Source organism: Symphodus melops (genome assembly GCF_947650265.1).
Source record: "Symphodus melops genome assembly, chromosome: 14".
NCBI lineage: Eukaryota > Metazoa > Chordata > Actinopteri > Labriformes > Labridae > Symphodus > Symphodus melops.
Window position 1 is genome coordinate 11,871,447 of NC_136704.1, and position 17,618 is coordinate 11,889,064.

The 17,618-nt window shown below is 37.6% G+C and overlaps 1 protein-coding gene across 2 annotated transcripts in view; it reads left to right on the plus strand.

Moving 5' to 3' along the window:
• ctnnd2a (catenin (cadherin-associated protein), delta 2a) overlaps positions 1-17,618 on the plus strand; it is a 244,958-nt gene that overhangs the window by 24,100 nt on the left and 203,240 nt on the right. For both annotated transcript variants that reach the window (XM_079361441.1, XM_079361442.1), the window contains exon 2: positions 11,299-11,429. In XM_079361441.1, the coding sequence (XP_079217567.1) occupies positions 11,301-11,429 (129 nt within the window). In that variant the 5' untranslated portion in view covers positions 11,299-11,300. The remainder of the gene's footprint in view (positions 1-11,298; positions 11,430-17,618) is intronic.

The window sequence follows — 17,618 nt, forward strand, 5'->3', positions numbered from 1 at the left end:
CAAAAAAAAGGATTGAGACCAAGAAAAAGAAAATGCCTGATATCGTCTCTTCTACCCTCTTATTTGTCTCGTTGCTACCCTTTCATCCTCTGCCCACTTTATCTAATCTTGAGCCCTGTTTTGTACTTATCGCCCTCATCACATTCTCTGCCTCGGCTATATTTTACATAAATTGTCACTCTCTTGTCTTGGGATACAGAGGAGATGTGGAATCTGCAGAGTGCTGCCTTCCTGCTGACAGCTCTTCTTTGGAGGCTGCAGTATTAATTCAGACGTGTTAATTAGTCAAAGTATATCTGTTAGTCTGCCAGTCAAGGTGAGGAAACCTGCTTATATATTTGTCCCCAGACATAAAACACAGTTTTGCATTTGTAACCACCACAAGTCCCATTTACATTTTCCCCTTCCTCCGAAGTGAAGTCTCTTTCGTTTCGCTCACCTGTAAGTCACAGCTATTTTTGACTCTTGGTTTTGAATCCAAGGCTACCACCAGTGGATATGGATAATGCATGTAAGGGGGGCCCTGATTAAGGTCAACATTTCTTAGTCAAATGATCTCATATTTTAAATCCCACTGGTCTAAGTGTAATGTAACTCAAAAGCAATGATACATCTTGACACTGTGACTGGCCCATGATGGGTATTATTGACAAGTGACATGCTTCACAGCCATTTGGCAGTGACAGCCATCTTTTTTCATGAAATTAGTTTGCAAACACAACTATTTTTAACCCCAAAGTATGTACTTTCCTTGTCTGTGGAGTTCCCCTTTTCATCTCCCGCCTGTCTCTTTTCCCTCCTTATTGCACCAATATAAAGGGGAAAGAAAACATACAACGGGGGTGGAGAGGAGTCTACAATGTTATGATGCAGGGGGAAAAAGTTAGAATACTTTCTACTTCTCTTCCCTGCTTTCCCTGACTGTGAGAATAGAGCTTTCTGACTTTGTATGCAGATGGTTTCTCCTGCATGTCTTCAAATCCAACACCCAATCTAGGTCAACCATCTCACTACCTCCCTGCTGCCTGACTCAAGAACTGAGTGCACATACTGTATGTGCATGTGCATATGTTTGTGTGTGTCAGTGTGTATTTGTATGCACTGCATTTTCAGGGCTCCAGGACATAACAACAACAACAACAACAACAAATCAAATATATTTGCTTCTTTAAAAGAAATCCCTTGAATAATAATTGTTGCGATGGACCTTTAAATGACAGGTGTGCTTGGCTTAATACAGAGGAGTACATTATCCAAATACTACAATAGCAATAGCTGCAGGTATTGATTGAAATAATCAATGTTGCTGTCTCTGTTGACTGCTTGCACTGGGTCTTTAAGGAGTGTGCAAAACACACCGCAGGCATCACATCATAGTTGTCTGTTTCCAGCCTCCTGAATCGTGAGGCTGCTGGAACCGCACCCACCTCCAACCTCTGAGCTCTGCTAACACCTCATGTGGATATATATATATATATATATATATATATATATATATATATATATATATATATATATATATATATATATGATCAAAATAATAGCAGTTCAATTAGTGAGATCATTCATTCTGTGAAGAAACAGGTGTCAATCAAGTGGCTCTTACTTAAGGATGAAGCCGGCACATGTTGTGCATGCATTACTCTCTAAAAAACCTGAGAAAATTGGATCGTTCCAGACATTGTTCAGGAGAACAGCAAGCTTTGATTAAAACGTTGATTGGAGAGAGAAAAACATAAAAAAAAGTGCCGAAAAATGATGGGTTGCTCGGCTAAAATGAGTTTGAATGCTTTAAAAGGGAAAGCAAAGTCAGAGAGACGTGAAAGAAAGAAGAAGACTACCATTCGAACGGATGGAAGAATAGCCAGCAAAGCAAAGACTCAGCCAATGATCAGCTCCAGGGTGATCAAAGATGCTCTGAAGTTACCTGTGAGGACTGTGACCATAGAAGACGCCTGTGTGAAGCTAATCTATCAGTAAGAAGCCCCCACAAAGTCCCACTGTTAAAAAGAAGACGTGCTGAAGAGGATACAATTTCCTAAAGAACACATAGACTGGCCTAAAGAGAAATGGAGACACATTTTGTGGACTGATGAAAGTAAGACTGTTCTTTTTAGGTCCAAAAGCCACAGACAGTTTGTCAGACAACCCCGGCACACTGAATTCTAGCCACAGTACACTATGAAGACAGTAACATCCTCGTATCATGATGCTTGCACCATGACACGGGGATGTTACTCTTACAACTGTATATATATATATATATATATATATATATATATATATATATATATATATATATATATATACACACACACACAGGTTTAAGTCTACACCTTTAACAGTCATTTAATTAGATCATCTTTAAATGCTCAACATTTTATTGAATCTTCCTCTCAATAATCAGCATCATAGTTCACAAATGTACTTTGCCTGTTATCATTTTGTTGCTTTTTACTAATTCACATTTCTTTGAAAATCCTAATTTGATGAGTATATAAAAGCTGTAAATGAGTTTGTAGAGTTGGTTCTCTCTCAACTCAAAGGTCCGGGGTTCAGCAGCTCCTTGCAGCCACATGTGCGATGTGATCTTGTGCAAGACACTTAACCCCAAATTGCTTCGTCAGTTGTGTATGAATGAGATTAGTAACTTCTGATGGTTATTTTACAGAGCAGCCTCTGCCATCTGGGTGTCAACGTGTAGGTATGACCTCAGGTGGGTAAAAGCGCTTTGGGTAGTCAGAAGATTAGAAAAGCAATATACAAGCTCAAATCCATCTACGTTTCACCAAGGTTGCATGTATTTTAAAATGTTTTATTCCACTAACTGTTTCTCAATTGTCCTGTGTTTTTTTTTTTTTTCAAATAAAAGTACTGTTTAAGTTCATTTAAATTCTGCACATAAAATTGCCTTCCGTCTTCTTATTTATATTAGTGTGCATATTTTAAATTGTAATGTGGTGTGCATGTTTGTTACCAGGCATTTGCTTCATGCACATAGCAGTCACACACTCACTATCTCTCAGCACTGCTCACTGAATTATGCATTATTCCGAGTTTAATATTAGACATTAGATGGAGGTAAATTGAATCTATCAATCATCCGAGACATTCATATGTGGCAGACTGGGGGAATCATTTCTGAAAAGCAGAACAGTCTCTGAAAATCCAAAGTGATTGGCTGGGGAAATTGGGTGTGGAAATTGTAATTATTTTTTCTTCATTTTCCAAGCTTTGCTTCATTCGGATGACATTAGCATTATTAGCCAGTATGTTGGCGATAATTATTTTTTGAGCTCCTGAGGATGCTGATGGACTGAACATAGATAATGAGTTAAAATATATTCAAACCAAAGGGAAACAGACATTTTGATTAAGTCTCATTTAGATCTCTAATTTTGAAATTAAAAAAAAAATGGAGATGATGAAACTTTAATGGCTCAATAGCAAATTTGATTTCAAAATCAAATTGTATTTGAAATACTTGAATAATTGATTGAACAAACTGGCATGAGTCAATTGAAAAAGCGTACTGTCTGTTAGTAATATTTATAAATATACCTAGTGGGAAACCAGATGTGTCCCTACATATGTGTGCATACATGCTCATGTTCATTAGTAAAAATGACTGATCTGTATGTTTAGTTGTGCACAGCAAAATAGTAAATATTCCCAAACTTTTCACGTACTGTATTTGAACCAAGCCATTACAGAATATATCGTAATTTAAGACATAAAATCAAAGTTTATGGAGCCTAAAACACTGAAATATTCCCTATTCTTTACACAGTATTATACACTGATGGTTAAATTACGTTTTGGTATTATTGGACAAACGTTATATTTAGAAATCTTAATTTTAACATTTTATTCGAATATGTTCAGAATAAAAAAGACAGAAACAAAAACAACTAAGGATGCATGAAACTGTCACTGTAATTTTACCTTTTACATTGTTTGTTTAGTTAGTTGTTTAGTTGTGATTTCCTTTCTATGTCCTGCTTGTATTGTTGCTGTTACATTCTTTTCTATTTCCTGTTTTATTTTGTAGTTCTTTTTTACTGTCTTACTTCCTTCCTTTGTCTGGTTTCCCTCCATTCTGTTTGTGCTGATTATTCTTCACCCGTGCTGTTCGTCTCACCTTCAGTTTCAGGGTGAGTTCTTGTCGTTACATGATGTCCTTCGACTCGTTTTCTTTGACATATTCACTTGTGGCTCCTTCTTTCCCCTGTGGGTTTTTATTGAACTTTGTTGGACTCCTCTTGGGTTTTATCTTATGAACGTGACAGAAATAAACATAGTGAGGGATAGGGATGAGAATTGGTTTTATTGAGGTAGTGATCATCAGTAGTATTGCATTACAACCACAATAAAATATAACACTGAACCAGTCAGCAGTGCTGAACCGGTCCTTTTCTACAGCTATCTTCTGACTGGCTGCATCTGTCCCATTGCTCCAATCATTCTTCAGTTCAGTTTTCTGGGCATATTTCCATGTGCCACATTCATGTGACTCTTGCGTTGACGTTTTCTGACAATAACTATAGGAGCAACTGAGGAATGATATGACCATGCTTTTATCCTTTTTGCATTTATTTGGCTGTAAGTCAGTGCTTACTTCGAGAGATTTCAGATGACTAACATGATATGCCTCTGATATACAGTGACGCCGAGTTGAGATTTATAGGAGAAAGACTGCTTTTTGAAAGATCAATAGTAAACATCACATTTTAGTGACAACCTCTCAGGAGTAATAAGTAATAGGTGATAGGTCCTTCAAAACTTTTAGTGCGGCTTCAAGGCAATGTTGCATTATTTGGAAAAGTTTGACTTTTTGCTTTGCCTTGGAAAAAAACCTGTCTCTCTCCCGCCATGTATCTGAACAAAACATCTGAATACAAATCATGTTTTCAGTCCAATCTTTGTATAGAATGTGTCTATGAATTACTAGAAAGCTTCTGTGGAAAGTGCTGGTAGAGCAGGTTGTTACAGTGCATTTCAGAGGCATGACAACATGTGGTCACTTCCCATTGTGTAAATCTAGTCGACTGGAACTCTGGAAATTATGGTTTTATCATACACATCATCTTACTTTTAGCTTTTGTACTTAATGTTGGTTGTGCTGAGTGTCTGTATTATTGGGTATTTCATCTTCACTCTCTATCAATATTTTAAAACCTGATAAAACATAGACTACATTACCCAAGCCGACAACCTTGCCTTCATTTTTAAAGTTACCAAATCTAACGTGTTGTTTGAAAAGACACTTTGTTTTGATAATTGAGTTTCCATGTTGCTAATAAAAATTTGAGCCAACAAATTACCTTGCAATCTGCAAATGTGGGTTCAGTGCCTTTTCTTTATCTGTTTAGACATAGAAATAGTAAATATTGCATTAATCAAACATTTTTGAAGACCTAGGTGAAATACGTTCAACTATTTTCTAAAAATGGGCAGTTGCTTTTCTTATCTGTATCAAATCAAAATCAACAAAAAGGAAATAGCCGACATCAAAATATTTACAGCAGTTATCCTGCCAGAAGCTTTACTCAAATAGCCACAACTATAAAGTGAAGATGACTTCCTCTAATGTAGAATTGGTGTTACTTGCATTTGGAAGAAGAAAAAAAAACAGCCTCCATACAGCTCTTACTGATTGTTTTAGCAGTCAGTAGATTGAAAAGCAGCAGCCCAAAAAAAGCTAAAGCTGAACAATAAATTAGCGGCAGCTTAAAATGCACGGAAGTAAGATGGTCTTCATTACTTGACGCCACAGGTACTTTCGTATTTCATCACTTAGGTGTTATTTAGGTAAAGAGTTTAGCATTGTCTTATTGCTATGTGTTTGCCAGTTGTAGCTCACATTCACCAAGGCTGCCAAGGTTTGTTTGTTTTTTGTTGATACAGAAAAGGGATGTTTTGACTCTCTGGCTTACAAAAATTTGAATGTAAAGCTGTCCCGTGTCATAGTATCATGGAAGTATTGGTTCCAGTGGCTTTAACAAGTCAAAAAATGACCATGATTTTTCGAGCTGTTGTGCTGGCTTTCTGTCATTTTCATATTTTCATTTGTAATTGCCATGATGCAGAAATGAATTAGCGCCCAGTGCCTGCAGGTGTGAAACTGTCAATTCTGTCCATTTTAAAGGAAGGTTGACTAAAGCTAGCTGGTGTTGAATAAGTGTTACAGTTAAAGTGACTGTGCATGGTAGGTGTTAAATAGGCTTAGTCTATAATTACGTTTTTATAAATGTTTCATACAAAGCTATGGGTCTCAGTTTTTTTCACATTCAAAATAATATAATATAGCCTTATTCTTTTCTTTTGTATACATCTGGTATTTTAAGATAATCTTTAATAGCATGAGAAATACTAATGGCAAAACTAAACAGTAACACACATCTCCTGTCACACTTGTTATTCATTCAGAGTGCTGTCCAGCTTGCTGTCACTCAGGATTTTACCTCGGTTTCGGAGAAGGTATGACCTTTTTGTTTTCAAAGTAGGAAATACAACAGGTATGAAATTAAATAGGGCTCACTTTTTCCCTAGAGTCCCATTGATTCATGACAATATGACAGTGAACCTAGACAACTGTGCTTTTTCTATTTCTCTACATCAAAATACCTCTGAGAGATGCAGCATAAAGGCTTCAGATTGTCAAAGGGATTCACAACATTCCCTCAGGAACCCCCTCCTTGTGATACACCTTCATTTGTTCTTTCCCAACTCAGGTTACACTTCAATGCCTTGTACATGTTTCACCAGTATGTGTGTTTAATTTGAATTGTAGCAAAATATTATTTGGAAGAATGACTTACTCGTACTTATATCGGGCTTCTTGATCAGCCTGTACTCGGGATCTGGTCTAGATTGAAAAAAAAAAAAGTCATAATAGTTAAACTTGCTAAGTGCATCTAAGTGCTAGCTAAGTGTTAAGTGCATTAGTAGTAATTTATATAGTTTTCAAGATTTAGAAATGCCTCAGTTTTTTTTTGCATTGATACAAGAGCTGTCAATCAACCCTTCTTTGTTGTTGTACTTATGAATTCTTGATCTTAAGAAGTTTATATTTGAATCATTTTATATTGACTCTCAGTGCTTCACAGACAAAACAAGAAAGTAAACCTGCTCATCTTTTCTCTTTTATTTACATTTCTCATTTCCCTGTCATTCAATCTGCTTTTTCTTATCTCTCTTGTCAGCTTATATTTAGGACCAAGGCAGCTGAACAATAAATTCTAGAATAGTATAGAGTCTCCAAACAAAGCTGCACCAGTCATTTCCTGTAGTTTGGCTCAATACAAAAACATTGGTGTGTAGAAAAACTGCGCACAACTTGCGTCACAATACAAATGAAGACCTTGCCTGTGTCGTTTGTTTTGTAGCGTACACATGCTGTGCTGCTTTCATCCATGTTGTCTCCAGTGTCAGTGAGGATAGTTGATAGGTTGTGGTGTAGCAGCCACTGCAAGTCTGGACGCGTCATCGAATGTTAAATTTGACTTCAGCATTTTATTTTATTTTTGTACAGTTCTCATCGATATTGCATAAATATTTCTGTTCTAAATGTTTAAATGATACCTGCAACATGTTTGTATTGAATAATCCAAAAAGGAATTTTTTGGTGGTGGCCGAAAAATATTGTATCACAATTTTCTTTTACGACAAACTCACATCTAGATTTTAATGTTTTAATTATTTTTTACAACCGAGGTCCGGACCTCATCGACCCCCTTTGTTTCATAACATCACAGCAGGTGAGCTTAGAGCGGAGATGCTTGTTAGTTACTTGTAAAAAATGAGAGAGAGCAGAAAAACAGCAACAATTTAAACAACAGGATTATCTCTCGGCCCGCTGACGGCTCGTCTGTGCTCTGCTTTGTCTGACACTCTGACATTAAAGTTAACGTTTCCTCTGACTCGTTTAAAAGGGTTCATTGTGGTGCCATCCAAAGTACAAATCTTAACTGTGAAACAACTGTTTCTTGCACCTTGTCGGTTTGGCAGTATCTCAGATGGTTGCATATAACCAGGATGGAGTTCTTTTAATGGACTAGCTCTTAGATTTAGTCTTCATTGTCAGCGATGAATCCTGCTCTGCTGCTTACAGGGGTAAGGATGAAATTGTGATTAATTCTACACTCCTAGAAGAATAAAAACAGAACGAGGAAGATACAGTTTATAAATCTCCAAGGAAAATGTAACTTTTAGTAGCAGCATGAAAAGAATGACAGGTAAATACTCTGAAGTAGTGAATCTATAGCAAATGCTTACAGCAACTATGCCACACAGAGTGCAGACTGTTGGCAGGATATTAAAACTTTAAACTGCAAAATCTGAAAGTTAAAGTGAAAACAGGATGAAAGGAGAAGAGAAGGTTAGAGGGGAAAGCAGGGCAATGCAGCTGAGCCAACAAGGCATGGAGTCAGAGAGCAGACAGGTCGTGGGGTAAATGGAAGGGACACCTCATTGAACCTTGAAGTGTGTGCATGTACGGAATGCGTATTACTGTGTTTCTGCGAGCACGCAACTTGTTCATGTTAGGTGTATTCAGCCAGAAGGGGCAGCTTTGGAGGACTGTCAGGTCAGGGCGAGAACACGGGTCAAAGGAGCCCATTCTGTCAAATCCTCCCACTCAGGTGAGAGTGGCCTCTGTGATTGGAACGTGCATGCCTCTGTTTCGTTTTCTCCCGAGTGAAGCAGAAGTTCTGTCTCACCCGTAAGCAGACAGTAACAACAAAGTAGAACAAATGCATTTATATAGTTGTTGTTGTTGTTTTTTTTTAAATAAAGGACACCAACGAGGTAGTGATGTAGTGAGACCATCAGAAGTAACTAATCCCATTCGTTTGCTGCTGATGAGGTCTGATCAATTCGGGGTTAAGGACACATCGGACATGCTGGGGAGCTAGGGATCAAACCCTCGGCCTTCCGGATGAGAGCGAGGACTTTACCTACTGAGTCCCAGCTGCACCCAAGGTTTCGTACGGAGTATTTAAATATGGATCGACATAATAGATCTCCTTTACCTGGATTTGTTTCAAGGCATCAATACAGTGTTTGGGCCTCCTTCCTGTCTGAACCAACAGCCCAAAGAGAGAGACAATGAGATACAAATTCAGAGAGTCAGGAAATTGGTCTGTGAGTTTCTGAGAGAATTGACCGTAGGGACAGGATTTTGTCAATACAGCAACCTTTACTTCTGTAAAAGACTAAATAATGAACTGATAGAGAGTGGGAGTTTCTTCCTGTACTTTACAATTTGCTGCTTGTCCCTGTCCTTTATTTTTAACATCTGATACGGAGATACAAATCTGCCATAGCTTTAACGCTGTTCCTGACGCACACACTGATACAATTTTGCATTCCAGTAGGCAATGTTCAGTCATATCTTAGGAGTGTTTGCAGTTTAAAGCAGGTATTTTATGAGTAGCATTATTTATCAGTGATAAGAGCGCACACAGACATTTAGTGTTAGTGAGCCAATGCAAGTCAGTTAACGAAGTCAGTGAGGATCCAGGAAGCCTGCAAATCAAATGTGCAGTCTATCAGCTCGTCAGTCAGAAACCAGACAGACAGCAGGCATCACAGGGTGGTGTCGGTAAATAAAAGATGCTAGCGAGATGGCCTGCAGATGGTTATTTTCGCTCTCACTGACAAACACCACTACTATGTCTGGCATGTCCCCTCCTGAGTGGAGATGAGTCACCAGAGTTTGGCTCTTGAGACACCAGAACCCCAGCAAAGTTTACACCAGCTGGCTGACTGCCGCGTTTCTCTTGAATGATAAAGCCAAATATGCAAGTTTTCTGAGGAGTCCTGCAGTTGTTTACCACAGTAAACACACCCAACGATGTGCTCTAGTGATGATTGAATCGGTGGTGAACTACACTGAATAGAAGGAGAACTGATAAGATACTAAGGGTGCATGAGATCGAGCATAACATGTGACGATAATTCTCATCGATGTGAAAACAGTCACAATAACCAAACATGGACACAGAGCAGCAGCTTTCATGACGAGGTCTGATGTTGAACTGGAGATTACCACAGAGGATCAACCCACCAGGGACAAAACCATGGCAGAGACAGGAAACAGTTTTCTCAGCCTTTACATGTTGCAGTACTGGTCATGATGTGAAATCAGAAACAAATATTTGATTAAACCCAGGGGAAATTCTGTGACATGTATTGTGAGAGGAAGCAGGGGATCATGTTCATAAAGGCACAAACCCTTTGAGATTAGTGGCCTTTGATCGAATAATGGCCAAGTTCTCTCACCATTTATTGGCCACTTAAAAGTTAGTTTCAGAGCAAACAGAAGCACCATGCCAACAGTCTACAACCCTGATATTCTTCCTGGGCTATTGTCTGCTGACACAGAAGAGTTGCTATGGAGCTGTGTAACATCCTGCAGGGTAAAATGTAATAGGAATTGCAGCTTAAAATGGGTTTTTGTAGCTCTGGGGAGTGGAGACACATTTAATTGCAGCACCTTTGAGCTGATTTGAGTTCTTAGTCGCTTCAGGTTTAACTGAGGAGGAATGGTAGCCCGATAATTTATTTGGCTCAGATCTAGATTAAACATGAAAAGCTCAGACTGACAGCTTCATGACTTTTGGTTAAGGCTGGGTCAATCACACTGCTGTTTTCTGAGTGAATAGTAAGAAATTCTTCGGTCAAGTTCTAAAAATATGAATTTCAATCCTAAAATGAGGAGATTTTGGTTGTAAATTACAAACTGGTCAAATTGAGTTTTAGTGACCATTCAGCCTTCAAAAATAGATTTTTTTTTACCTCAAGTTCGTTAGTTCATATAAGCTAGTTAATTTCAATTTAATAACAATCGAAGGCAAGTTTGTCTCTTTTCTTCAACTCTTATGTTTTTATTCTGATAGGCTCTGCTCAGATTAAATAGACTGATGCTGACTTTAAGGGGAAACTAAGAAAGCACCACTGTAATAAACATTGGTTGAATAAACTGGAAAAAGTTAACACAAATTAAAATGTTAAATTATAAAATGAATGTGTCTTCTATTTAGTAGATTTCCAATGCTCTTGTGTATTATAGTTCCTATAATGCATGGGAGGTTCAAAAGGGAATTAAAATGTTCCTCTTCTGCATTTGTCTTCAAAGTCTACAAATTAGGTAGCTGTTGTTCTTTGCTGTGCCCTTGAATTTACGTTTAAACTAAAGGATGTTTGAATACATGAACATTGAAATGACCATTTTTTAACTGTTTTTTTAAACTGCAAACATCCTAATCGTGCTTACTCTTTTTGTGTTCGAATCAGAAATGCCGGTGCCAGATCAACCTGCGGAGCAGGAGAAGGGAGCAATGGTTCCCCCTGTGATGCCAGCGTCCAATGGAGACAGATCTGAGACCGAGACGACCTCCTCCATCCTCGCCTCTGTAAAAGAACAGGTAGGAAGTCTTCTAACTTCCTGTGTGCTGTGCATGTATCGAACCTGTACTGTGCTCAACGTTGATAAAAAAAAAAAAGACACACCACAACATTTAGGTTGTCTCATTCACTAATAGCCCTTGACCAGCTTTCTTTGAGTCAGGTCAGGAGGTTGTCACTGTTATTCAGGGAAAACATGTTTCTCTTCCACTTGAAGGTGTTTCAAAGACAGAGGAGATTGATTTGTGTTAAGAGTTTAATGGATGGAAATGATTGAGATTACGGACTGTCAGCTGGAGACATAAGTGAAAAGGTCATTAAAATCATGGCAATTACTCTCAAGATGCTTCTTGGTTACAGTGAAGGAGAAGAAGTGTGAGAAAGGTTGATGTGTATACGGGTCAGTGGAAGAGGAATATGGGATGAAGTACTCAGAGTCGGTCTTATTGGTTGTGTTGTGTGAGAAACAGGAAGATGGCTGAAGGTAACCATTACCAAAATGAATCTATAACATACTGTAACAATAATTGATTGAGACTAAGTCAGAGCAAGAACAAAGAGGAGGGATAGGAAAGGGGCAAAGGTGACTTGTGTTGTCTCCACTTTAAACAGTGGATGTGTGCTGTGTACAGTTAGATCAGAAGACGTTTTTTTTGTTTTTTTTTGTTTTTTTACTTCAGGTGACCACATGAATAGAAATCCAGTTTCTTCTGAGAGCATTTTGTAGTTTGTGTTTGGCTCTAAACTCAGATGTTTTGTCATGGGATACTTTTCATTTTGATTGAGCAACAAGTGCAGTACACTAAAGAGTTATCATTTCTGACTCAAGTTTTCTGTCACTTTATAAACCAAGTATTCAGTTTAACCTTGGTGAGAGAAGGACAAATGCTAATGGAAGCTTTTTTCCTCTTAAAAATGGTACTCTGTTGTTGTTTTTTTCCACCAGAGAACCTCTCATTGTGCTCACATTACTGAATCACTGAAGCATGTGGAGTTAGATCCATGCTTTGCACCAGAATTGAACTCGTCCCCCCCCCCCCCCCCCGAGAGCAAATGTACACAAGTTACCCCAAAGGGAATACATCACATGGAGTCATTGTTGGAATCTTATTTTTCTCCGCAGCTCCTAAAATCCTCCTGAGAAAAATGTTTTGAAAATTCAAAATGAGTTTTTTTTTTGTTTTGTTTTTTCAGAAAGAACAGTAATGCTTTTGAAATCAGTTTTCAACCGACACAGATTTATGTTATGTTGATCCTAATCAGGTCGACATCAGTTCTGTGGAAGGGAAATTTACTTTGATTTACTGCAAAGGGTCTTGATCATGGATTACAATTCAGAAACACAGGCACTGTCCAATTGTCTCGCCCTTTTGGTCTTTTAAGATTGAGCCAAAGGCTTCCAGCGAAATGAGATCATCCATTTTCAAGTCATCCAAGAGAAAGTTCCACACAGACCAGGGAGCCTCATGAACGAGTTACTTCTGGTTCTTTGAAGGCATGAACATAAATAAGAAGGAACCAAATTAAGAAGAGCTTTATAAATAAGATTCATGTATCCAGTATAGCCAGTGTATATATCTTCTGCACACCTTCAAGGATGGCCAATCAGATTTTGTGTACAGGTCGCAGTGATGAGTAAAGCGTCTACAACCAGTTACAAATCTCAACGTGCACCACAGTGTCCAGTGACTGTAAACACTCAGCTGAGGCACGCTGTATATATAGCTATTTTAAATTGGAAATGATACCACATACATGCAGTGTATTTTTATGTACATCTAATTTTTTATTAGAATTAGTTTTCTGATTTCAAATCTGACCCACATAACACTTCACCTTGTGCGCTGCAGGTGGACGCGCTAAAGATTAACAATCATGTATATTTTATGTAACGGCAGGCTAAACCTTTTTACATGTCTGCACAGTAATTAGTTTTCTGTATTGATGGTGACGTCAGACATGCTTTTGTTGTAGATTGATAGAAAAGAGAAACACAAAGGGGCAGCATGATGTGCTTGTAGTCAACCTTTTACCCTCTAATCTCCATTGAGAGACATGAAACATACAGCGTGGGAGTGCATCTCGAGTTGAGCAATTATAATGGTATATGCCTATACTGTTTTTATCCATGTAATAGAGAGAGAGAAAAATAGAGAAAAAAATCCCACCCAATGTTTAATTTTGGGCTTTTATGTCTTTATTCTTAGAGACAGCACAATCAAATGCTTAGAGGACTTTAGCCTCTATACATTGGTTGTGCGCAATAACCGATAAAGAACCATGCACCCCAATGGTTGACATTAAGGTTGGCATGTTATGTCAACTTGAAGTGCTCTGTTGGTGCTGATTGGCGAACATACATTTCCAAATAATTGTTAATTTTTACAATTATTGTTTATTTTATATTTACAATTTTTTCGTAACAATCAGAAATTGAAAGTTAACCACCTAGAAGGGCAAGCTGAGTGTTCTGACTCAGTTAATATTGCCACTCACATTAGGTGTGTTTGTTCATTCCCGATGTGACTCAGGATAGGATCTTATACTGTAGATTATAGGTACAGTATATCGTATGCTGGCTCGTTTGCACAACACAGTGATATTTCAAGAATTATTGAATTGTAATAGCAGGCATATATTCACAATCATAATTGATAGTGTGGTCAACCCAGAAGTAAAGTTATTGTGTGATGCTTCCTTTGTTTTTACATGAATACATCTTGATTATTGAACATTTTCTATTCTTACCTATTCCCTCATTTGAGGCTTCTTATGTGCCCTCAATGTGTAGGTGTTATTTGCAAGTGCACAACAGATGCACAATGTAAAGTTAGATAAGGTTAACTCTAAATATAGCTCTCACACTCATTCTCTATCCAGGTGTGTACATCTGTCTGTGTGTGTGTGTGTGTGTGTGTGTGTGTGTGTGTGTGTGTGTGTGTGTGTGTGTGTGTGTGTGTGTGTGTGTGTGTGTGTGTGTGTGTGTGTGTGTGTGTGTGTGTGTGTGTGTGTGTGTGTGTGTGTGTGTGTGTGTGTGTGTGTGTGTGTGTGTGTGTGTGTGTGTGCACCTGCATCTTAACACACTGCTTCAGGGACCTAGCAGGCCCACTCTGTTTGCGGCACATAGTCATGCACACACTTACTTCCATCATTTGTTTCAATGAGTGCACACATGTTAGGATACACGCGTGGCTGTGATTCCAGCTATGAGTGTGTTTTTTTGTGTTAGTTGTGTGTAAAGCTTTTTTTTTTTTTTTAAATAGTGTTGTACTTTTGTACGCTGAGAGGACAGTTCACACTTGTGTGTCTCAGCAAACAAGGTCAATAAAGCTGAGATTCTAATGTTGTTGTTTTTTTTTTTTTAAATGTTATATACTTAATTAATCTAGTTTGTCTAGTTTGCATTCGTTTATTTTAGAGACATGCTTCTCACACTCACAGGCCTGAATCACACAAATGCACAAGCAGGACATGTGGACATGTATTCATGGAGAGACGTCAGACTGTGGCAGCGGCCCCCACTGGAAGCGCCCCCCTGAGCTGGTAGGGATTCGGTGCCTTGCTCACCTCGGCAGTGCTCGAGAGTTGGTCCGGCTCCTCTCTAGCTACCAGACCAAATTCCATATTTTTTGGTCAGCATCGGGACTTCAACTGGCGACCAACTGACGGTTTCCAACCCAAGTCTCTATGAACTGAGCTACTTCCACCCAATTATAGTTCTTTTTCCTCTTGGCTGAATTTGAGAAATTCTAGCAATGTTCAGTGAGGGCAAACTGATGGTAGATGATGGTCTGTGACACCACCCATAGGTTTATTATAGCACACTTAAAAACTCCCAGTTCATTCATGTCTTGTTCATTTTTGGTGAGTGGTCCAGAAAATCAACAGTACACTGATGAAACAGGCGTCTCATAGATGTAATCTTCAATGGTTTGATCAATGGGCTACCTGAACTGTAAGAAAAATTAACAATGCCATCCAAAATTAGAATAAGGATCACCTTCAACCTAAAATTCAAGAGGTTGATGAATTCATCCTTAAAAAGTCTGCTGGTTTCACAATCTTATAATGTAACAATTTGCTGCTTTTTTTCATGGATAAAAATAATAGTGGAGAGTATTTTGGTTTTGGAATATTGGTTAAAGGAAGTACAGTTGGTATCTTAAGATGTCTATATAAAAAAAGATTAATCAGAATAATAAAGATCAGATGAATTTTGACATGAAATTGTGTATGACTTTTTTCCTTATGTAAAATGTAATTTATACACATTGTATATAGAATACTTTTTTTTTTTTTTTTTTTAGAGGGACACTTATTTTCGAAAGTTTAAGTGTTCATGTACCCATGGTCAGGGATTTTGCCAGAGTGGTCAACCTAAGTATGATGTACAGTATGTGTGGGAAACACTGAACAGGTCATCAATATTCATTTCCCCACAGCTGGAGCACCCAGTGTGTGCCTGGCAACACTGTTTACAGAACATTTATTGTTCATCAGAGCTGATGTGCACATATCCATTGTGATTGTTCTTGTTGTGTGGAGTAATATTCATCCTTTTTATTTCTCTCAGTAGTGAATAAGTGACAAATCTTTTAGGCCCTTTTTTTTTTTTTTTTTTGCTTTAAAAGTCATTCACAGTAGGTCTGCTTAACTTCATTTTCTTTTGTATGTTTGATCACATGTAATTTTGGAAAAACATGGGGCTTCTGATTACTGATACCCTCTGAGGTTGTTGAAATTTTAATATTGCTATTTGATATTACTTTAATATTTGATATAAATATACTAAGTCCTGACTCCTTGTTTTAGATTTGATTGAGTGGGAATGAGTAATCAGCATGGAACCTGGTGGAGATTTGAATATCTTTGTCTAATAAACAGGAAGTTAACTTTAAGTTTTTATTCTGAAATTTATCAAATGAAAGTTAATAAACAAAACATTTTAGTACTGAATTAAAGTTAATGGAAATTAGAATCCTAAAAAATAGAGGATACATTCTGGATTGCATTTTTTGGGCCAAATATGAATTGACCCAAGAATTGATAATTGGTGTGTCATAGTATAGTTCTTAAATATAAAATTTAAATAATAAATAGTTCTTGAGTGTTATGGTACTTCTGTGAGTTAGCACATGAGGTCCATTAAAAGCCATTGGTTTAATTAAATGTAAATAAAAGCCAGAAAGCTGAAAAGGGAGTGAGCTTCATGCAACATCTCCACAGATTCTCAGATGAACGTCATCTAGCTCTAGTTAGATTTTTCATATTTAACGACTTCTGTTCTGCTACAGTTGAAGCATTTGGAGTTTTTTAAGATGCTTTGCACTATGTTGCATCACTTCTCAACTTGCCTCAGGAGAGCTCTGCAGAGGCCAATTTAACAAGTGCTGATTTGCTCTGCAATCTATCAGTTTTCTTATTATTTTCATGGAGCTGAATTTTAAGTCCTGTTCTGTTTTTTCGAAAAAAAAACACTTGCAGTTAAGCTTTGTTTTTTTTGTTTTTTTTGCCAAATTCTATTCACCACGTTATTTTATGTTTTGCTTCATCCCTGACGGATACTGTGATCTAATCATTATACCTAAAATGAGTTCAATGAAAGCTTTTGATTTGCACCCCGGGGACAAATAAAGTTTTTGAACTGAATTAAATTTTCAAAACACAAAAATCTGTCCATATTTTCTTTGAAGAATATCCTCATTTAAAATAGGTGATGATAACTATTTCTATTATTTATAGCTTTCTGTGATTCTAGGTTATTGTGTCTCTTATGGCTGAACAAGCCAGAAAATGAGTAAAAGAAAAGAATAACTACATTGTAAAAATGACTCCAAGTTGTGATGTAATAAGGCGATGAATCGATAATTATCGACATATAATTTCAAAGAAATGTTACAACTATTTGATAAAACTTTGAATTAGACCTGTGATTACAGTATCCAACCACTGGAAAACGGTGGTGCTAACGTGTATGAAACGCTAGTTGCCCCCGACATTAAAGAGAAGAAGAAAAAGATGCTGAAGAGCCAATCATGTCTCAGGGATATGGGTGTTACTGTCATATCAGCATTTCCAGCTCCGTGCACTGAGCTTGTGATGGTGAAATGTTCCTGTTCAATCACAGTTTGTCATGTTCTGATGATAAAGAATAATCAAACCATAATTAACCAACTGATTTCTTCAACTTTCACTTAGGAGCAAAAATG